The sequence below is a fragment of the Blennius ocellaris genome, assembly GCF_963422515.1.
Source record: "Blennius ocellaris genome assembly, chromosome: 23".
NCBI classification, from domain to species: domain Eukaryota; kingdom Metazoa; phylum Chordata; class Actinopteri; order Blenniiformes; family Blenniidae; genus Blennius; species Blennius ocellaris.
The window spans coordinates 18,330,433-18,353,160 of record NC_137672.1 but is presented as its reverse complement, the minus strand read 5'-3'; the positions used below and the strand labels follow the sequence as shown (position 1 = coordinate 18,353,160).

The 22,728-nt window shown below is 41.3% G+C and overlaps 3 protein-coding genes across 5 annotated transcripts; all 3 read left to right on the top strand.

Moving 5' to 3' along the window:
* The first annotated feature begins 834 nt into the window (after nucleotides 1-834).
* LOC308147010 (uncharacterized protein) lies at nucleotides 835-3,876 on the top strand. Of its 3 annotated transcripts, XR_013937129.1 has the most exons (5): nucleotides 835-891; nucleotides 996-1,038; nucleotides 2,403-2,511; nucleotides 2,591-2,677; nucleotides 2,825-3,876. XR_013937129.1 is itself a non-coding variant. In XM_080519041.1 (4 exons), exons 1-4 carry the CDS (start codon nucleotides 978-980, stop codon nucleotides 2,987-2,989), a joined length of 417 nt encoding a protein of 138 aa, XP_080375167.1. In that variant the 5' UTR covers nucleotides 864-977; the 3' UTR covers nucleotides 2,990-3,876. The 3 variants fall into 3 exon arrangements, 2 of the variants coding, with proteins under 2 accessions (XP_080375167.1, XP_080375168.1); XM_080519041.1 differs by having other exon boundaries at nucleotides 864-1,038; nucleotides 2,403-2,506; XM_080519042.1 differs by having other exon boundaries at nucleotides 864-1,038.
* A 2,594-nt stretch (nucleotides 3,877-6,470) lies between these two features.
* LOC308146983 (interleukin-8-like) lies at nucleotides 6,471-8,755 on the top strand (the record flags this gene model as incomplete). The annotated part of the gene is made up of 3 exons (XM_080519014.1): nucleotides 6,471-6,562; nucleotides 8,391-8,526; nucleotides 8,623-8,755. Exons 1-3 carry the CDS (start codon nucleotides 6,511-6,513, stop codon nucleotides 8,753-8,755), a joined length of 321 nt encoding a protein of 106 aa, XP_080375140.1. The 5' UTR covers nucleotides 6,471-6,510.
* Nucleotides 8,756-10,959: 2,204 nt separating this feature from the next.
* On the top strand, nucleotides 10,960-22,634 carry LOC308147127 (protein mono-ADP-ribosyltransferase PARP14-like). Its single transcript, XM_080519213.1, has 14 exons — nucleotides 10,960-11,129; nucleotides 11,208-11,332; nucleotides 11,570-13,081; nucleotides 13,182-13,418; nucleotides 13,897-14,121; nucleotides 14,202-14,250; nucleotides 14,339-14,485; nucleotides 14,865-14,927; nucleotides 15,017-15,193; nucleotides 16,046-16,225; nucleotides 16,935-17,540; nucleotides 17,630-17,766; nucleotides 19,850-20,030; nucleotides 22,183-22,634. Exons 1-14 carry the CDS (start codon nucleotides 11,000-11,002, stop codon nucleotides 22,467-22,469), a joined length of 4,056 nt encoding a protein of 1,351 aa, XP_080375339.1. The 5' UTR covers nucleotides 10,960-10,999; the 3' UTR covers nucleotides 22,470-22,634.
* Nucleotides 22,635-22,728: the final 94 nt, after the last annotated feature.

Genomic DNA, 22,728 nt, shown 5'->3' with positions numbered 1-22,728 from the left:
GAAACACTAGAAGTGGGTACATTTTCCCAGACGAGGGGATTTGAGTGGAAGCAGAAGGACGACAGGCCGTCAAGAACAAGACGGTTTTCTCACAAACGTACGGCGGCCCTGAAGGGCAAACCACAACAACAAATCACTAAACACAACAACAAATGAAAAACACAACAAATGAAAAAACACAACTGCAAATTGAAAAACACAACACAAATGAAAAAACACAACAACAAATGAAAAACCAACACAAATGAAAAACACAACAAATGAAAAAACACAACTGCAAATTGAAAAACACAACCACAAATGTGTTTTTCAATTTGTTGTGTTTTTTCATTTGTTGTTGTGTTTTTCATTTGTTGTTTTCGATGAGAAAAATCCTTCCGGTCTCTATATTTTTCGAGCTACGTTGAGGAATAAAAATGTTCTTTTTCCAACAGTTGAATCTTCAGAATTTCAGCGAGTCGCCAATATAGCGTCAGTGTTTTTATGGTCGACAGGAAACTGAGCTGCAAAGGTTTCTTCCTGGTAGGAGCCCCCCCCCCCCCCCCCCCCCCCTTTCCACAAATAAATAAACAAATCTGCTCATGTGGATTCATTGGGGGTTTCTTTCTCTTAAAAGCACCTTTAAATGACTGTGTGGTATTTGGTCCAGTATAAATAAAGTTGAATTGAATTCTGAGTAAATGGAAACAGATGCTTGAGAGTTTTCTGGGGGGGAGGGGGGGGGGGGGGGGATAAAGAAAAAAGGGGGTGTGAGAAAACCAGACTTCTTTCTTGGGAATGTAAACCTTGGCTCGCGTCCCTCTGGCCGAGAGACGATATATAAAAAGGGGGAAAAAAACGACGACAGAGAAGTTCAGCTTTTAACACGCGACTCCAGGAGTGAAGCTGCAGGTTTGCAGAGTTTTGAAAAGATTCACTCTCAGCTCTTTGGTTGTTGTTGTTGTTGTTGTTGTTGTTTTTTTGCTTATTTACCGAGGATGAACTCCACGTTCCAGTGCGTCGTCCTCCTGGCCTGCGTCGCCGCCTGCACGTCTCTCGGTCAGTGTGCTGATTCGGGGATTTTATGCTTTCTGGTGTATTTCTGCTGCTGTACTTTAAAAAAGTAAAAGTGCTCTCTGAGCTGCAAAATTTACGTTTGACATAAGGAGAACACTTCTGATGTTTCACGACTGCAGTTTAGAACAAGATGTATTTGTTAGGGGAGTTAAATTTGTGGTCTTTCTTTTTCTTTAAAGCCATTTTTACTTGTTTTAGCTGCGCTAGCCACCATGTTTGTTATTTTACTTGTATTTTTCTGATCTTCTGAAATGATTTGCCTCAAGTTTACCCATTTGAAATGATTTTTGTGTGTTTTTTTTAATTTGTACAGTTTTCTTTTATTTTTTTTAATAGTTTTTCAGCTGTTGAAGCTATTTAAAGATTAAAGTTTGGCTTATTTCATTCATTATATAAAGATGTATGAAACAAAAATGATTCAATACACTATAATACAGAACAAAAGTTTTTAAATTCCCAAATGGAAGAGAGGAGAAAGAAGATTAAACGTATAAACTCTACACCTTTATCTCCAATAATCATTTTTACATTGAAAATTAAACGCAAACAGCAAATAATCCAAACGGCTATAAAGTCAGAGGCTCGCATAGCCGCTCTCCTTCATCACGGTTTTATAAACAGCAACAAAAAAACTATTATATTTGTTATTGAGTCTTTTACAAATTATGTCTGCTCTTAACTTTTTTGTACTTATTTAAGGAATTTTTGCATATTTTTTTTTATTTTAGTTTTAGAATCAACCAATTTTTTGCAATTAATTGCACAATTTTCTGTAATTAATTGCGATTAATCAATTTCTCCTGAAGACTGAAGCTTATAATGGATATTTATTCAGGGAAAACCAAGGACTCAACACAAAGAGACTATATTTAAATTAAAAGGCGATTTTTATAAAGTCCTTTCAGCGTTGCGTGAAACAGTTTCTCTCCCAGATCAGCAAAATAATAAAAAAATTAATTAATAAACATCTAGCATAAGTCTGGGTTTTGTGAGACTGCAGGTCGTGTACATTTTTAATTCAATTAATTTAATTTATGCGTTACTTTTGCAATTGGTTAAAAAAATTAATTACACAATTTTCTGTAATTAATTGTGATTAATCGCATTATTTTTCTCCTGAAGACGGAAGCTTGTAATGGATATTAGTAATTAATGTTGACTCAACACACAAGGACACTATTTAGATTATTAGTAAAATAATAAAAACGAATCAATTAATACACATCTAATATAAGTCTGGGTTTTGTTAGCGTGCAGGTTGTGTTCTTAATTAGGTAAAATTATATATACATATACATCAAAGGGATACATCAAAGTAAATTCTTTGCCCTGTGGTCTTTCTACAGTCAGTAAACGATGTTTATGTTTGACAACGAGGGACCGTGAAAACCGCCGACTCATTGTGGACGTCAAGGAGCGTCCTCCCCGTCCGTACTGCAGCAGATATGAAGTCATGTAAGAACGTCGCCGCCATTTTTAAAACGGTGCAACTGGACAGCAGAGGAGACTTTGATGTCTGCGTCTTCTCTTCCAGCGCCGTCCTGAGAACCGGACGCTCCTCGTGTCTCAACCCGCGTTCAGACTTCACCAGAGACATCGTGAGAAGCTTCAGGAAAATGAAGTAAATAAAAATATCTTGTTTTCTTTATATGTACTTTGTGTTCCTATTGTTGAACACTGCAACCAGGAGTTTATAACATCAAAGCAAATATGCAGTCGACTTCAAATTGTCTCACATGAGTGTGTTTTTATTTAATTTTTTTTCCAGGGAGGAAGCGATGAGGAGGGTCAAACTGAACGGCCGAGAAACGACGATGACGGTTTCAACCAAGACTCCGTCAACGACTCCGTCAACGAATCCGTCAAGGACTCAGTCAACGACTCCGTCAACGACTCCGCCAGTGGTTTAGTTCAGTGCCACCAACCAGCTTAGCACCGCTTTGCGCAACAAATTCAATTGAAAACTTAAAATTTTCTTTGGGCGTCCGTTTACACGATGACGCTTCCAAAGTGGAACTTTTCGAAAACGCTCAGGGTCTGTCCGCCATAGCGTCATGACTCCTGGTAGTTTTATAGTCGAACGTCTGTGTACTCTAATTGTTCATGTTTAGAGCATATTGTTCTTTGCTACGTGTGTGTGTGTGGTTTTCTTACAAAAATAAACAACGGCGCCAACGAGTGGACCAACGTGAACTTAGCGTTTTCCTGTAAAAGGACTGATTGTTTTTCAAAAAGATGCGGAGTAAACTCAAAACTTCTTCTGAAACGATCTGGATTTTCACTTAAAACGTCAAGTAAATGGGTCCTTGGACTATATATATACATACATATATATATATATATATATATATATACACACACACACACACACACATATTAGATAGATAGAGTATACATATATATATATATTTATCCACATACACACACCTGCCAATGAGCCCATAGAGTTTTTCCTCATCAATACAGATTATGACAAAGAAACTGTTTGTTTGTTTGTTTGTTTGTTTTTGTTTAGTAATTGTCCAGGGCGTGTTGGGGCGTCTGCAAGAACGAAAAAAAACGTGTCCTTCAAGTCTCTTTAGCTGCCTGTGATGCATATATATACATATATATATATATATATATATATATATGATTTATATAAATAAAATTGAATTGAACAGAAATTGATTTTTGGATTTGTTTTTATTTTTTGTTCTCTTCAACTAAAATGTGTTTAGTGACGACGTCTGTCCAGAACAAACATGTTTTATTCAGTCAATCAAAGCCTGTTTGGAAAAAACACGTTTTAATTCTGCTTAAAACTCTGGAATTGGCTGAAAAAACACCATTAATAAAAAATATGTCTATATTTGAAAGAGGCATCAGAAACATGGTTATGTAATCACAGTCTGTGCTTAATTTTCTTTGTTTAACATTATAATATATATATATATAATAAATCAGTGATAGTAATAATTATCATAGTCACTTTTCTTTAATTAAACATGTATTTTTACACAAATAAAGCAGTGCATGGTATCAAATGTGGCACTGAAAGGGTTAAAATCATTATATAAGATCAATAAGAATCTCTTCATGGACGCAAATATAGACGATATTTAATCTAATTTAATTCAAACTACTAACTTGTAGTTCACCTTAAACGAACCTTCACACCCTGAAGAACTTATTCATTTATTGTGAAATTTCCCAGTTTCTTTTTCTTTTCTTTGTACAGATGACAGTTTTTGCCGACTCATCCTGTAATACATCATATTTCATTTGTCACGCGGCGTTTGTCTCACTTTCAACGTCTCATAAAGACAGAAGACACGTGTCTGCAATCATAAGAGGAATATTTCTTCAGTTAAACCAGACGCCTGGCGTTGGTTTTAACCAAAGTCTGGTTTTTTCGTCTCGTCTCAAAAGACAAAACGTCTCATACGTCTCAAAAATAGTACATTTCTTTTTTTAACTGGTTTATTTCCAGTCTTAATACATAAAATATTCACTTTTCACTGAATGTGTAGTTTCTTTTTTTTTCCTGTTTTCTTGCCTTTTAAAGTCTTTTTACTCTCATCTTAACAGGAAAATTTCATTTTATTCCCCCTGATAGAATATTGAACCAATTACAGGATTTGTACCTACTTTATTGCATAAAAGTACAAGATTTGATCCAAAAATGTGTCAATTCAAACAAATTTTAGTTTATGAGCATGAAATTAACTTCACACTTAACTGGACTTGTTCATTTCTTTGAAAAAATCCCCAACATTCACAATCATATATTATTGTAAAATATAACAGAAGAATGCTTTAATAGCTAGAAAACTATCATGTTTTGTAAAATCACCCATAATGCAACAGTTTTTTTTACAGGGGGACGTTTCACTGTATTTCACACCAGTAAGTTTCATTAAAATTGCTTTTAATAGTCATTTTCTGTAGTAACTTTATGCAAAATAGACATTTTAATCATGTTAATTTAGCGTCAACGGCCTCCCGTCAGTCCACAGAACAAACTTTTATATATGTGAGGTATTGAACTTTGATTAATTTCCACTTTATAATGAAGACTTGACCACTAAGGACTAAAAAGGAGAAACTCAAAGCAGCAAGGCGACGACTTGAAACCTAGAAATGTTCTGTAAAACTCACAGAAATACAGTAACAGCAGTTCTCATTGATTCTGGAGGTCGATTGAGGACGCTTGGTTTATAAATATCACAAAAGCAGATCGACAGATTTTCTTATTTGTCTCAACACCAGATCAGCAAATCGTATACTTAAATACAGATTCTTTACTTTGTGCACGTTTTCAACAAAACATAGATTTATTGATGTGCAGTAGAATATTTACTGTACGTAAGTACATTTGAATTCTTTAAAAAAAAAAAAAAAAAATTGTATGCATCTGGAAATTGTATATAATTTGATATGTTGGGAACAAATCCACTAAATAATAATAATAATAATAATAATGATAATAATAAAAATAGCGATAATAATAATAATGACAATAACAACAACAATAATAATAATAATAATAACAATAATGATAATAATAATAATGACAATAATAATAATTATAATAATAATGACAATAATAATAATGATTATAATAATAATAACAATAATAATAACAATAATAATAACGATAATAATGAATATAATAATAATAATGACAATAACGATAATGATAATAATGATGATTATAATAATAATAATAACAATAAAGATAATAATGATAATAATGATGACAATAATAATAACAATAATGATAGTAATAATAATAACGCTAATGATAATAATAATAAAAACAACAATAATAATAATAATGATAATAATAAAAACAATAATAATAATAATAATGAGAATAATAATAACAACAATAACAATAATAACAATAATACACCTAATCTGTACACAGTTAATTTACCTTTGGATTATGTGCAAATAAATGTTATTAAAAAGAGCCCGTGACCTATTTTCTTAACGTATTAAAAGTTTCCTTTCTGAACAAGACCAACGAGCACAACAACAACGATTCACCGCTGGAGAGAACCGACGTCCTTTGACAGAAAACAGGATTGTTTTTTTTATCTCGTCCCTCTTTCAGAATCAGAAGAGGGGAACTTCACATTTCAGCAGAACAGATAAAACATAATGAAAACAACCTGGCGGAGGATCCAGAGCCTCACTGTGACTCACTTCTTAACCTCAACGGCGCCTCTGTTCCCCTCGTCTCATGACTCCCTTCTGCTGCAACATGTGAACACGCCAAAGTGAAACCAACACACACACCGGTGTGGTTCCCCCCCCCCCCCCCCAACACACACACACACACACACACACATTCATAAGATGCACATGACCTGTGATTATATATAAAAGCTGCAGTGTGCAGATGAATCCAAACAGCTCTGCAGGACCGTCCTGAAGACACTGAAGACCCTCGACCGCCTCACGAAGATGAAGCTCTGCATCCTCCTCTTCCTCGCGGCCCTCCTCGTCATCGTCAACGGTAAGAGGAGGAAGATTCCCGGGAAAAATTCCAGTGGGAGTTATTGCGAAAGACAAGACGCTCTTAAAAAGGCGATTTCCCGAATGTGATTCAACTAGAACGTCAGAAGTGCAGAAGAATGTGAATTAATGTCTTAATACAGAAATAAATGAAAAGATTGCAGATTTTCTACATTTATATGAGTATAAGTTTTTCTAAATGGGGATTTTTTTTCAGGAATAATGAGTGGAAAGAGGAAAAGACGCATTTCTTGGTGTTCAATTTCCAAATTAAAAAAAAAAAGTTTAACGAAAGAGAGTAGAATGATGGTTATTTATTTATAAAGCACCGTTCAGACGCGTGACATTTAAATAAATACATTAAAGCTGTTTACGGTTTTGGGTTGTTTCAATACAGACGTCAGTTTGCGTTATATTCCACATTTCATTTGAGGTTTTACTGCATCTCGTTCACCTCCTTCATCAGATTCTGAGGGAAACATTTCTACTTTCTATGTATTTCCACTGGCCTGACGGGAAGATGAAGTAAAACGGGGGGAAAAGAGGAAGTTCTCACTTCAACGGAGTCACAATGCTAAACGCTCGTGTTCGTGGCGAAATGTTAGAAAGCTGCAAAGTGGCAGCGTCAGCATTTATTTCATCGCAGCCGTGGTTTGAAACCGTCACCATGAAAAGGCGAGAAAACAAGAGCAACAAAAGAAAGAAGCTTTTACGCTTTAATCACCGAAAACTGGAAATTCAGCAGCAAAAAAATGGTGCAATTTTTTTTTTTTTTTATGGATTCCAAATTGCAAATACTTACATGAATAGAAATCAAAACTCTTAGTTAGAAGTTTGAGTAAATAAGTATCTGCTGGGTTATTATTTATATATTTAGCTTTGCTTTCGGTTATTTTTTGCTTGTGCTTTTATTTTGTTGTTGTTTTAAATAATTTCATTTGTTCCCACATGTCCAAAATAAAGTTTTCAATCCAATTAAATTTTTTTTTTAAATAAATTAAAATCAGGTTGAGGTGTCAGTTCTCTCCTCACTTTTGAGGTTAATTATTGTGAATTAATAGATTTGTGTATTTGTTCTGTGTATTGGTTTTTTCGGGAGTAAAAGATCAGTAAAAAAACCAAAACAAAATTAGCATTTGCCATCATTAAAAAATGCCTCAATTCCTTTGTCTAAACTATGCAGATAATATTGTCAAAAATTGACTTACATTTTTCAAATAATCTTTGTTGAGTCAAAAATTATTAGGTTGTTTCAGAATTTTTTTTTTAAATCATCAATTTTCTGCCATGTCTAAACGTACTTGTTTTTTTGTTTTTTTATTACAAAAACGGACTTTAACAACTTAATAAAAATCTTAATTTGCACAGACCTGCACAATGCACCTGGTCCAGAGCTGCAATGAGCAGCCAAACCTGTAGGGGGCAGTGTTTTTCAACCTTTTTGAGCCAAGGCACTTTTTTCTTTGGAAAACTCTGGAGTCACACCACCACCACCTGAAAATGTTAAAATACTAAACTCTGTAGCCTCTATTAACAATATAAAGTCTTTCTCATCAAAGTTTTATCAACAGGAATCCAGTAAATCCAGAAAGCAAGGACTTTTTTTAATAGTGCCTCCCTCAGTGTGAAACCTGGACCTGATGGATGAAGAGCTGAGATCCTGGTTTTCAAAAACTTCTCCATCACTGTCACTGACACAGTACTTTGATACAAGATGGTAGCAGGAGGTGGAGATGAACCACACTGACGTCTGTCACTTTACATTTCACCGGCAAAGTTCTGTGCTGCCCTCTAGTGGTGAAGAGTATTTATACATGATCCCTCTGCAGGCATGCCCCCCATCAGCCGGGACTACAACACCCACTGCCGCTGCCTGCAGGTGGAGTCCAGGATCATCCCCCCCGACAGCCTGAGGAGCATCAAGCTGCTGCCCGAGGGGCCGCACTGCTCCGAGATCGAAGTCATGTGAGGCAGCGGCTGATTGACGATGCGGATTTCCGCCGTTTCCGTAGCTCGAGATCGTAAATCGCTGACTTCCTGTGTGTGTGTGTGTGTGTTCAGAGCCGGCCTGGCGAGCGGCGAGAAGGTGTGCCTGAACCCTCGGTCCTCCTGGGTGAAGAAGCTCGTCCAGTTCGTCCTGGACAAGCAGCTCCACCAGCAGGCGGCGCCACCGCCCAAGAACAACGCCAACTAGTGGATTAGATTAGATTTGACGGAGACCTGCCACAATGAGCCACGCCTATATTTTGTTTTTTTTTAAATAATGACAGTATTTAACCCAGTATTGCTAAATTTCATTTTTTCCCCCACCTGTTTTGTTTGCTTGTCTCTTTATTACACTTCTACTGAATGTTTCCATGCATTTCATGAATACTACTTTAAAAAAAGATGTACTACTGTAAATGTAAAACCCTCTGAAAGCGTAGATGTAGCACATTGTAAGGAGTGTGATTCCCTCCCTGCTCAGGATTTGTTTTGTTCTGCAGGAACCAGGGTTGAACACAAGCACTTTACACATAATTAAACATATTTAAACAGTAACATGTGATTTTGTTTGGAGCTTTTTTGTGTGCACATAATTACTTCCAGACACTGGATTTGTCCGTTTGATAATACTTCATCTGGGTCATTTATTTATTTCTCTTTCACTTCAAATCATTTGTACACAAGTAGTATTTGTCGGAGCAAAGTTACATTACATAACAAAACTGTGCGCCTGTCTCTTTAAGAGGCGACAGGCAAAGATACAATCCGAAGCGCACGTACACACAAAAATAAAAGCATATCAAAATAAAATTCTAAATAGTGTCCTATGTGTTCTGTGTGTGAGCTGGACTGGCTCCGCCCACACACTGGCTCCGCCAATTTATGGGAGGAGGAGGAGGAAGTACTTTCCTCTCGTGGCGCCATGTGCCAGAGCAGAGCTGCCGGATTGTGGGAGGAGTCAAAGGGGGGGGGGGGGGGGGGGGGGGGGGAGCCTACATTGATTGTGATTGGCTTAAACCCCCCGATGACACTATCTAGGGTTTGATTTCTGATTGGCTGCTTGGAGCAACACACTTTTTAAAACCTGGCAGTAGAATTCTGCATAATATGAGCCTTTAATAAAACGTCCTCAACAAACAAACGAAGCCTCTGTACCGTCTTTAAGCTCATATTTCTTTCTGACATCAAGTTTTCTTCCACTATCTATTTCATCTCATTCATTCTTTTTGTTGTTGTTTGTTTTTAAAACACTGGGCTGTTGTTGGGACTCCCTCAGGATCTTCTCCTTTTCAACATTTCCCTCCTTGTAGGAATCTGCAGCGTCTTACTTGAACGAGAATTTCCTCTTCCAATAGTTTATTTTCCTTTTGCATCACGTCAATGGAACGTTTCCACTGCTGGACTCCAGAACTCTCACCCACTTTTTTATGTCTTTTCTCCAACTGCTGACCACTAAAGTAAGCTGGTCCAGTTACTACTGGTACTTCATTAATATATATACACATTAATGGTACTTTATTGATACTTTCTTCACCATCACAGGTAATTAATCTATGCTTTTTCACTAATACTGGTACTTTTTGATACTCTTTCATCATTACTGGTAACTTTTTGCCACTTTTTTCACTATTACTGCTACTTTATTGATACTTTTTAATTTTATTAGTGCTTTATTGTTACTTTTTGCACTTCCTCTATAATGGAGAGATTCCAGGTGGCAGTGAGCAGCATTCACACAGGATTTAATCTGAAATGTTCTAGATTTATTATATTCTTTAGTCACATTTTCCTTCATATCTCTTGGAGGAAGAAGCTGGAAGAAACTCCAGAATCACGCACAAATAATCATGAAGCTAAATGCTGAAAAAACATGAAAACCTGCACGACTATCAGAATAAAACAACCTCCAAGAGAATAATACGCTACAGTACATTTAGGCCTGTGGAATAATACGTTTTTAGTCTTAGCAGGACATCTAGAGGCATTATGTGGTATTACTGCAAGTTCATTTGTTTTTATTTTCATCTATCATTTGTAATTCAAGTAGAAAAATGAAATTAATTAAATTAAACAAAGTTAAATTGTTCAAATCCTCAATATCTTCTTCAGCTCCCAAAAATATTGGTGAAATAATTGCTATGTGGCAACATTATTTATATTATTGTCAGTGTTTTTGCCTCAATATGTATGTCAAAGTATATTCCAAGGTTCCTGCATGGACGAGTAGAAGAAAACGCCACTCTAAAAAGGGAACATGAATTTGCATTTAAGTAAATGAGTTCATGTTTTGGTTATGGGGAGGAGACAGCGATTCAGGTCGAGAGAGTGAAAGTGAAAGTGGACACTCAGTCAGGGTGTTGGCAAGCAAACGCTTGGAGTCGTCCTGCTGTTGCTTGTAAATAAAGTCAAAATGGAGCAGCACGGACATCCATTGTTTTTCGAAGCGAGAGACATGACGGACAAAGAGCTGGAGAAGGTGAGGAGACACTTCCAGAAGAGGAGAGACTCCGGGGGAGGGGACTGTGGATTTGTACAAAAGGTTGCAGGCAACTGCTATGAAATCTGCTTCCAGGAAAAAGAAGGTGAGCTCCTGCGCCGAATTCAAGTCACAATAGAAGAAAAGTTAACAATTTGATTGTGGCGTTTGCTTCCCGTCGCAGATCAGGAAAGGGTTCTGCAGAGAAAGTTCCATGTCGTCTCTCTTCCCGATGGAGAACTTCACCTGACTGTGAGTCGGACCAAACCGACGGAGATGCCCGATCAACCAAAGGCGTGTCTGTCAGAGGTGGGTCTCCGGGCGTTACGCAATCGTCCGCCTCACTCAGCTGCCAATAATGTTGTTTGACAGGTAATGCCAGTGAGCAATGGAATTAAAAACAACAACACTCTGCTTAGAGATCTGTGTTTTTATAAAGGAAAGCTATACTTATCCTCGGTTATATCAAACACAACATTGCAATTAGTCCTCCTGTATGTCAGTGCTGAATAATCATTACGCCCGTTGGGCGTTCTCCTTCCTTAGACGTTGAGGAAAACAAGCACGGGACATCTTGAGAAGACGTACGAGCTGGATGTTTTCCTCTTGTATTTCTTGCGCGACAACCCCAAAGCCTTACAAGCTCTCCAAAAACAACTCTCCTCGATCGGCTGCGAGGTGGAGTTGAACTGCGAGGACGAGGAGGCCGTGGTGAGGGGGGACGTGGACAGGGGCCCCGGGGGAGCCTTCGGCGGCGTCACGGAGAAGTGGGAGCAACAGGTTGATCGGGTCGTCGCCGACGTCAAGGAGAACTTCGCCTGCCACCACGTGGTCGAGGCCAAACTCAGCCGTGCGCTACTGCGGGATCTGTCCTTTGTGAACGAAGACATCGGCGTGTACACGGGGAGCGGCTACGTTGTGCTGGTGGGGAAATCCCAGGCGGTGCAGGAGAGGGTCGCCATCCTGAACAAGAGCCTGCCCAGTCAAAAGGAGAAGCCGATCACAGAGAAGCAGCTAAGACTGATTAAAGCCGAGTTTTACCGGGAGATGCTCGCGAGCTATCCGGACGTGACGCTCAGCAGAGGGACCGGCGTCATCGTCCTGCAAGGCCGGGAAGAGGAGGTGCAGTCGGGGGCCAGAAAACTCGACGAGCTCCTCGGCAACATTAGACACAGGGAACTCCGGTTCCCGGCACCTTTGCTGAGCTTCGTCACCTTGAGCGGCGCCGTTTCCAAATACCAAGCCCCCTTCTGGCAGAGCCTCGGGAGCCCCGTCTCCGTCGAGACGAGGCCGGGCCTGGTCCTGTCCAGCTTGTCCGCCGACGCTTTGGACAAGGTCCAGGCGGCGCTGGAGAAAGACCTGAGTGTGTCCACCACGCAGCTGCAGGGAGCTGCAGCAGTCCCTCCAGGTCTCCACAGGCTGAAGGACGTCCTGATCCGAGCCGCGAACGAGGCGAACCGCGACGAGCTCAGGGTGGAGGTCAGCGTCATCCCGGGAGCCGACCCGGCCAAAGTGCAGCTCGTGGGCTACAGTGCAGACGTGCTCAGACTTGAGGAGATTATCCGGGACTATCAGATGAACAAAGTCACCGTTCAGGATGCAGTGGACCTCTCGAAACCTGAATTTGTCGACTGCCTCGACAGAATCCTTGACCTGACCGGTGTCCGGCCAACCGACGTGACCTTAGAAGTCTCTGGTTCACCAAATCCTCGTGCGGTCCTGTCGGGTCCCCGGGGCAAAGTTGAAGTGGCCAAACGGGCTTTGAGTTCAGTTTTGGCCTCTCTGACGTCAGACACCTTGGTTCTGGAGGGATCAGGGGCTCAGCGCTACTTCCAGGCGAGGGGTAAAGTCAGCAAGGAGCTGGTGGAGAGCTCATTTCAGGTTATTATCAAGGAGCAGCAATGTGTGCATTCTCCAAACGTGACTCCTCCTCCAAGACCTCCAGCCTCCAGAAGCCACTCAAGCTCTGTCGGCAGCCCTGCGACGACCCCCAACGTGACGTCTCCGAGCAACAGAGTCAGTGTCGCCATCAAGCTTGGCTCTTTGGAAAACGAGCAGGTTTGATCATTTCTATCATTGCCTCAAGTAGAAAATACAAGAATAGATCCAAGGTACCTGTTGATTTCATTGTGTTTCACATGCTTTTCCCACAAAAAAGGTCGACGTCCTGGTGGCCCCCATGGTCAGCAAGCAGCTGAATTCTACAATCGTCGGTATATCTCTGCTGAAGAAAGCCGGCGCCGCGCTGCAGTCCAGGTTCGACTCTCTGGCGTCGAACTGCGCCGTCGCTCCCGGAGACGTTCTGCAGGTGGACGGGCCTCCGTCGCTGGGCTGCTCAAAGATCTTCTTCGTAGAGTGTTTGCCTTGGGATGGAGCCAGAGGGACCAGTGTCCAGGTGAAGTACGAGTTGAGGACGAACTTGGAGTCAAGCTTGTAAAGTGAGCAATACAGCTGATTATTCTGACGAGCGCCTCGACAACTAGGGTCCGGATAGCAAGTAATGCTGAAATCATATGGGTTTGGTATTGTAATACAAGCATTTTAAACCCAACCTGAAGATATTTTAACAACGTCTAACCTTGTCGAAATGCAGAGGTGGTCATAGCTTGGAATTGGGAATTAATTTAGGTAGTTTTGTTGCATTTATGTGCAAAAAAATGTGAATAAAACCACCTAATAAAAGAGCAAAATTTAAAACATGATTATTTCTGGCTGAGAATTATCTTTTGCATTAATATGACAATATTTAAAAACAACAATTAAAGCATTTTGAGGTGCTGAATTAGTTGAAGAGGGAAAATTCCGCATTTTTTTTATTAATGACCTTGTTTTCCAAGATAAATCAATAAAACAACGTCCTTTTTGTTTTGCAGGCTCTTGAGAAAGGACTCCGACATTGCTTACATCTATGTACTCAGCTGGGCTCGACTTCCGTAGCGTTCCCCATCATCGGGCCTGGAAAACGCTTAAAATACCCGCCGGGCGCCGCCGTTGGAGCGCTCGGCGACGCCTTGTGCTGGTTTGGATCGTCTGCGTCGTCCGGTTCTCTCTCCGCCGTCCACGTCGTGGTCAAACCCGGCTATCCGGATTCGGAGGAGGTGGATAAATCAAACACGTCTGGGATCGTATGCAAAATGACACGGTTTGACGTTTTCATCGCCGGCGTTTCCTTTCGCAGCTCTACCGCGACCTCTACCAGCACCTGAGCGTGAGCCGGGGGGGCGGAGGTGAACTACGGAGACGCCGTCGTTCCAACGCGTGGGCCGGTGATGAGAGACCTGAATAACGAGACATGTGGTCGTTCCCTCCCTCCAGCCGTCTTCACGTCCCTCAGCGGTGACCTGGATGAAATGACCATGACGCTGGGAGGCGGGGTTAAGCTGTCGCTCGTTTTTGGGGACATCACCGACGAGACGACGGACGCCGTGGTGAACACAACCGACTTCACCAACTTTGGCATCGGTAAGCGGGTCTCGATCGAGCTGGGGGAGTTAAAGAAACGCTATTTCGCAGATGACTTTTCGCTTTATCGTGCTAAATTCAAGATCAGAAGAGCAGTTTTAAGCCCCTCCCCCGCCCCCAGCATTCAGGTTGGTGTATTCCCACTATGATATCCAAACTTTGTCCCCAGAACCATCGATTATTGACTTATTTTCTAAATAGTATGTAAATGTAAATATCTAAACAGTTGATATTTTGGTATTTTTTTTTAGTTTATGCAGATTCTTAGTTTACTCGTTCTTTGGTTTGTATTCAAGTATTTCTATTAAAGAGGTTGAATTATGTTGGACACAAAGAAATACCGTTTTGTTCTACGTATTTCTATTTTCTCCATCTGCAGATGGTGTGTGCAAAGACATCTTAACCATCGCTGGACCAGAAGTAGCAGCAGAACTTCAAGCAGGTTAAATAAAACAGGTTATTGTTCCATTTTAAAAAATTTGCCTTTAACAGCTTCTGACCGAAATTGCCCGCATGTGTTTTGTTTTGCAGCGACGATAATTGAAGGCAGCATCGTTTTGACCCAGCCTGGACGATTCCCCTGCAAAGCCATTCTGCACGTGTGCGGCGAGAAGTCGGCCGGCCACATCGAGGAGCTCACTCGCCGGATCGCCACCTTCTGCGAAACCAACGGCTTCCAGTCCGTAGCCATTCCTGCGATCGGCACCGGTGGGTTCGTCGGGAAAGTGGGAAGTTCCACGGTTTCCGACAGGATGGGTTTTAAGTAGTCGACGCGTTAATTGATTTGAAACGTTTTGGGTTGCCCCCCCCCCCCCTTACCGGAGCAGCAGCGTCTCTAGTGCCTACTGGAATAATATTAAGGTAGAAAGTTTCACTTTAAAAAGTTCCCCGACGACTGATTGAGAAAGAGGAAGTCATTAGCTTTACTTTGAAAAGACGAATTTTACGAAATTCTGCGGCGAAACAGCAGGTTGCCAGGTTGGCTGACCAGGAGCCACCAGACTACTGAAGCTGCAGGAAATACTGGTAAAATATTAATCTATACTCTTCCTCTCTTTCCCTGGATCTCCTGTATACTGTGTGTGTGTGTGTGTGTGTGTGTGTGTGTGTGTGTGTGTGTGTGTGTGTGTGTGTGTGTATTACAGTATATTATTGCCACTGTGTTCATGTAATCATTTCAATAACTTTGTTTCTATAAATATTCAAATTGTCAAAGTGGTTGACCTGCACTCCAACTAAACCCAGACTTATGTTAATTTATTAATTAATTGATGTTTGTATTATTTTGCTGATCGAGGAGATTAAACAGTTTCACCAAAAGCTAAAAGGACATTATAAAAAAATAAAGTTTTTTAATTTATATATCATCTCTGTGTTGAGTCGACATTAATTCTGTGGTTTTCCCTCAATAAATATCCATTACAAGCTTCAGTCTTCAGTAGAAAAACAATGCGATTAATCGCGATTAATTACAGAAAATGATGCGATTAATTCGGTTAAAAAAAAAATCGTTATTGATTGACAGCACTCGTTTTAACCGTCCTGGTTCGTTGTGTTCAGGAGCCGGTGGGATGCGTCCCGCCGTCGTGGCGGCGGCGTTCCTTCGAGGGATCCGTGCCGCCACGTCCACCGGCCTTCGCCGCCTGCGTAGCGTCCGCGTCGTCCTGTACAAGATCGACGTGTTCATGGCGTTTCGGGAGGAAGCCACGCAGATGTTCCCTACGGCCGCACACTGCACAGGTGATTCTGATATCTGTCTGTTTGAACACGTTTCAGTTTGGGGACGACGTTCAGCCCAATTTCTTCTTCAGTGGTAAACTACTGGCACAATTATTTTTCAATTGCAGAGTGTACGTGATGAAAATATCTCGATTTTCTCCAAAAAAAACCCTAACAATTACTACTGAAAACGACGATAATCTCAACAAAAACGATACCTTCTGGCATAAAATATATATATATATTTTTTAAATGTATTTGTTCATGTTATGTCATGCCATTTCACTATATATATATATATATATATATATATATATATATATATATATATATATATATATATGTCATCCATACATGAACAAAAGGAACAGAGAGAAGATTAATCTTGTGTTTTCTCAGTTCTACAGTTAAAAAAAATTTCATCGTCTCTCAGAATTTTCTCTTTGTGCGTTTTCTTAAATTTGTAAACACTTTTAAATTCCACACTTAAAAGAGTTCCACAGTTTACACATTGCAAATACAGTGAAACGCCCACCGAAAGTCTTTTCCCACAGCTTGTTGCATTTCGCACGTTTTTACGAACTCGCGGTTTCGGCGCTATTGCTAGTCTGCTAGCAACAAGGCAGCCGTCTTCCATTGGAAGACGGCTGCCTTGTTGCTAGCAGACTAGCAATGAGGCAGCCGTCTTCCAATGACGTCGTTGGTTTTCCTTCTTCTTCCGCACTACCAGGCGCCACGCCGGCCGGGCCTCCGCCTCCGCGCCGGCTCCCCGCGGCCGCGGACCTCGGCGTCCTCGCCAACGGTCCCGCCAGCCGGCGGTCCGTCTTCCTGTTCCTGGGTCTCAGCAGGGGGGCCGTGGACGACGCCATGGCCAAGCTGAGATACCTGTACGACGACCAGTGCTCCACGCACGCCTTCCAGAGGGAGGAGCTGGAGGGCCTGACGCAGGAGGACGAGGACCAGCTGGCGCAGCTGGTGGAGACCCAGGGGCTGTACGTGCAGACGGACCGGGCCGGCGGTCTGTCGGTGGGCGGGCCGAAGGACGGCGTCAACCGGGCCATGATGCTGATCAACGCCAGGCTGCAGGGGACGCTCCGGAGGGAGGTGAGGCTCCGGGAGGAGGGGGACCTGTACGCCCGCGTGGCCTGGTGCATCACGACCCACAACGGCCAATGGGAGAGGCTTCCCAAAACCGCCAACTACAAGTTGGACAAGCGGGACGTCGCCGGGGGAGTAGTGGACGCAGGCGGAGCCTCGTGGACCGTAGACCTCCACAACATGGAGGCTACCAACCCGTCGGAGTCCAGGAAGCTGAAACGGCTGGAGAACCTTCCAGGTGACGAGGCGGCCCGCCGGGGGGGGGGGGACGTGGGGTTGATGTCAAAATCGTGGTGTCAGTGAGTCGGTTTGTTTTTTTTGTTCCAGACTTCACCGTGCCGCTGTACTGGGACGCCATGGGTCCCGGAGAGACCCTGAAGGTGGTCACGGTGCCGCCGTCCTCGGCAGAGTACCGAGGCGTGAAGAGCGCCTTCAGGAAAACCGTGGCGAAGACCGTGGTGAAGGTGGGTCGCTCCCGAACCCAGATGACCAGATCATCTGGATGACTTAATACAGTGTTTTTCAACCACTGGTGTTTCCTCCAGATCTCGTCAGGTGAGCCGTGGGAAATTATCCAATTTCACATTTTTTTTCTAAAAAAAACATTTGCTCTCACAGCGACAGTGTGTTGCAGAGTAATCATGTATAAATACTCTTCACCACTAGAGGGCAGCACAGAACTTTGCCGGTGAAATGTAAAGTGACAGACGTCAGTGTGGTTCATCTCCACCTCCTGCTACCATCTTGTATCAAAGTACTGTGTCAGTGACAGTGATGGAGAAGTTTTTGAAAAGGAAGAATGTGAACCAGGATCTCAGCTCTTCATCCATCAGGTCCAGGTTTCACACTGAGGGAGGCACTATTAAAAAAAAGTCCTTGCTTTCTGGATTTACTGGATTCCTGTTGATAAAACTTTGATGAGTAAGACTTTATATTGTTAATAGAGGCTACAGAGTTTAACTTTTTAACATTCAGGTGGTGGTGTGCCTCCAGAGTTTTCCAAAGAAAAAAGTGTTCCTTGGCTCAAAAAGGTTGAAAAACACTGACTTAAGGGATCCAGCTTGTAATTATATCAAGTATTCATGAAAATTAACTCCCATACAGAAAATTACAAAAATAAAAGTCCTCCAGGAATCCAGGCCTGTGCACTAATTGGTATGAAAACCTTAAAGGCTTAAAGAGTAATGAATAGAGGCTTTTCAGAGTTGGCGACTCGGTGAAAAATATCACGTGAGGATATTTAGAATAAACACCTCCAACGGCCTAAACGTGCGTGAATTCATGAAAGAGATGCTTTAAGATTCCCAAGTGACAAATTATTAAAAGAGCTCGTATTGACTCACAAAGTCTCATATAAATAAACTGATATTCATATTTTAATTTTGCTGCAGAGCAGAGATAAATACTTGCTTGTTATTTATTGCCTCTTTTTCAGCGTTTTTCACAGTGAACCTGTTTACAAATAAAACTACATGAGCAAAAGTTGATCCTCATCCATGTTTATAGTCTTTTAAATATCGGTTTGGATTTCCCCTTATGATTTTATTGCCGTTTGGTTTTCTTAATATTGTAAACGTTTATTGCTTTTACTTCACGTCACCAGCCTGATTTGCAAAATAATCCTGGGACGAAATAACATCCACAGGAAACTGGCGACTAAAAGTACCGCTCCAGGCGTGAGCTTTCCCTGGAGCATCGTTTTTGAAAGTTTTTTTTTTTTTCCCTATTCCTCAGGCCATGTTTACAACAACGTTTCATCTTTTTGCAAGTTTTGAAAACGATGACCGTCGACACGTCAACGGCAGGAAATGAGTCGGTGCTGTTTTTGTTGGTTGTTTGTTACTTTTGTAAAAAGTTGCACTTGTTTGCAAGGAGACAAAGTTGTAGCATTTACCAAAAGTTGCACCCACCCATTTCCAGAGCATTTTCAAAAACATGCATTTTCCCAGTTTCCACGGAAACGAATTCACCGTGTATTAAAAAAAAAACTGCAACTGAGACAAAGTAGGAGTGTTTTCAAAAAGTTGCACCCCCTCCCCCACCCCTCCTGTTTCCATGGAGACCAAATTGGGGCATTTTCAAAAAGTTACATTTCCCCACCGTCTCCATGAAGACAGAGTCGGCACAGTTTCAAAAAAAAAAAAAGTTCCACGTCGGATTCCAAAAAGCTGCATTTTCAGCGGCTCCAGGCACCGTTGTCATGGAAACGGAGCAAATTTCAACAAAAGTTTTCGCTTTTTTATTTGACAGTGGGACCTCGGTGTCGACATTTGTCTCTCCAGTCTTTTATTGAGCCACTTTTACACAATTAACTCATTTTATAACTAATTTCCTCAAAGAATAAGTGAATAAGCTTGTTTTGGTATATAAAACATACATTTTTTTAAATGTGTAATGCATAGTCTGTACAGTAACTTAAATTCAGAAGCAGATTTTATTCCTAAAAGTGTTGCAGACTTTCTCAAAACTTTAAAAAGTGGCCCAAAAAATGATTCGGAGTGTTTGAAAAGGGGTACGACGCTCATGGACTCTGTTTTCCTCGGTCAGATCCAGCGTTTGCAGAACATCCACCTGCGCCGCGCCTACGAAGGCCAGAAGACGCAGATCTCGGAAAAGAACCAACGGGAGGGAGGAGCCGGAGAGAAACATCTGTACCACGGAACCACGCAGGAGAACTGCGACGCCATCACGAAGACCGGCTTCGACCGGCGCTTCTGTGGCCAAAACGGTAAAGATCCTCACGGACGAACAGGAGTTTTCTCAACTATCACCCTCCACCCTCCACATACTAAACTACTGCTTGTAGCCCGAACCGTCGCCAAGGAAACCATACTCACAAACTGGAAATCAAAAAATAATATCAGTATACTCTTAGTATATTATTACAGAATCTCAGTCTCAGTCCCTGGATTTATGACAATAAAACCTCAATTCCAAAACAAACTCTTTCACTTTCTACAAAATGAATAATTTCACTTTTTTTTCTTCTTCTTTTGCTCCTTTCTATGTTACCAAACGATTTCCTTTGTCCTCTGTTTCCTCCAAAAACACAACCAAGTCACTTAGAGTTTCATATACAAGCACACACACACACACACACACACACATTATGTAAATAGTATTTGAGGCAGCACTTGTTTGTATTACTTTTGTATATAGAATGTATTGTTCCTTTTCACACATCTTTGGAATTGTTTACTGTTTTGTATTGTTTATCTGCACCACCTTAAATAAAAAAAATAAAATGTAGTCAGTTACTCTAAGTACTGAAATAAAAAAAAGTAGCAGAGTACTTTTAGTCACTTTTGGATTACTTCACCAGCAAAGACAAGAAAGGATAGGATGTGTCGTCTGCTCAGTGTCTTAAATTACACTGAACAAGTTTTGAACCAAATTAAAACTCAAAACTACAATATAAATAAAGCTTTTAATGTCTATTCAAGGAAATATTCGATCGCTCTCTCTCTCTCGTCCCGTTTCCTCGTTGGTTTTAATGTTGTTTTTTTCTGTATTAAATATGAATGCTTCATGAGAGGCTGGCAGCAGTAATCACTGGTTGATAATAACTGAACAACCTGCTACTCGGTCAACAAGCAGACTTAAAGAAAAAAAAAAAGAAAAAAAAAGGCACGTGTCGCCTCAATTAATCCCTAAAACATGAGATGGTCTTAACGTATTGATGATATCTGATCAGGTTATCAGCTAATAAAACTAGTTGACAGAGTCCAGGTGTGTATCAGTGAAAGTGAGCAGGTTTGATCCTACCTGATGTCTCTGCAGGTGAGCCGTCGAGTTCCCGGATGTTGACGTCACTTCCACTGCTGGGAGGCGTCATTAGCGTTGTATTTTATGTTTTGTAACGGATTACAGTCGGCAAAAACAAACAAACAAAAAAAAACATCTTCTGTGGAGAAAAGATGACGTAATCGCACCCTCTTTCCCCCGCGCCGCGGTCCGTGACGTCATCAAATAACAACCATCAGGGACGAAAAAGCTCCGGTGGAGCTGCAAGAAGCTACATGATGCTAACAGCAGGAAGAGCGCGGCCATAGACCTATAGAACTAGAGTCATTTGGGGTTTATTAATGTCTATGGGTTGATTGAAGGGATACTATTTCTCAAGTTCTATGTGCTCTGTCTTCTTCTGCGTTTTTGGTGTTTAGTAAGGCACAGCGCCCCTAAAGGCCTGGAATGTGTACTACATGTCCTGAAGCCTCGTGTTCATAGTGACGAGTGGACGGAGGTTTTATTTTGAAAACGCGTGTGTGGATGGACCCTGATACTGTTACCTTTAACTGCTACTCCCACTACTCCTGATAAAACTACTGCTACTACTAATGCTACTATTAATACTACTATCTTTTACTTCTACTAGTACTCCTTGCACTGTTACTATTTTTACTACTACTCCTACCACTACTTCTACCACTACTACTTCTACTGTTACTATTTTTACTACTACTCCTACCACTATTGCTACTACTACTACTTCTACTGTTACTATTTTTACTCCTACTCCTACCACTACTACTAATGCAACTATTAATACTACTATCTTTTACTTCTACTAGTACTCCTTGTACTGTTACTATTTTTACTACTACTCCTACCACTACTGCTACTACTAATGCTACTATTAATACTACTATCTTTTACTTCTAATAGTACTCCTTGTACTGTTACTATTGCCACTACTACTATTACTACTTCTACTACTACCACAATAGTGATTTTCATGACTTCAGTTGACTGTGTTGTATTCGGTGCTTTATAAATAAAGTTGAATTGAATTGAAAAGTTCCAAGAAAAAGTAAAACTTTCCCACACAGTCAGTTTACCAATTTTTTTTTTGTTTTTAAGCATTTTAAATGTCATTTCAGGGACTGTGTTCGGCGCCGGTGTGTACTTCGCCGTGAACGCGGAGTACTCCGCCCAACCCCGCTACGCCCAGCCGGCCGCCGACGGCTCGCAGGTCATGTTCGTGGCCCGAGTGCTGACCGGCGTCTTCGCCCAGGGCCACAGCAGCATGAAAGTCCCGCCGCCGCGGGACAGCCAGCGTCCCCACGAGCGCTTCGACAGCGTGGTGGACAAGGTGGACCGGCCCGGCATGTTCGTGGTGTTTCACGATAACCAGTCGTACCCGGACTACCTCATCACCTTCAGGTGACGGAGGAACGGCGACGCTGGCGGCGAATTGCCACCGGGGAGGAGGCGGTGCTTCCGCTGACGGTCTGGGTTCTATTTCCTGTTTCTAGAGACCAAATAAAGTCGGAATGAGTGAACTTCAAATAAAGATTTTTCAGTTGTAATTGGAAAATCACTGATGTCAATAATAAAAGAAGATCAAAGGATTTTTTAAAGTTTTAATATAAAGAAATTACATCAATCAAATGTTTTATGTATTTATTTATTTATTTGGATGTTTT

Coding starts and splice junctions, on each gene's coding strand:
- LOC308147010 (XM_080519041.1), top strand. CDS start 978: ATGAACTCCACGTTCCAGTGCGTCGTCCTCCTGGCCTGCGTCGCCGCC. Junction 2,507..2,590: donor CGTACTGCAGCAGATATGAA/GTCATGTAAGAA, acceptor CTTCTCTTCCAG/CGCCGTCCTGAGAACCGGAC. Junction 2,678..2,824: donor AGAAGCTTCAGGAAAATGAA/GTAAATAAAAAT, acceptor TTTTTTTTCCAG/GGAGGAAGCGATGAGGAGGG.
- LOC308147127 (XM_080519213.1), top strand. CDS start 11,000: ATGACGGACAAAGAGCTGGAGAAGGTGAGGAGACACTTCCAGAAGAGG. Junction 11,333..11,569: donor CAAAGGCGTGTCTGTCAGAG/GTGGGTCTCCGG, acceptor CTCCTTCCTTAG/ACGTTGAGGAAAACAAGCAC. Junction 15,194..16,045: donor CATTCCTGCGATCGGCACCG/GTGGGTTCGTCG, acceptor CGTTGTGTTCAG/GAGCCGGTGGGATGCGTCCC.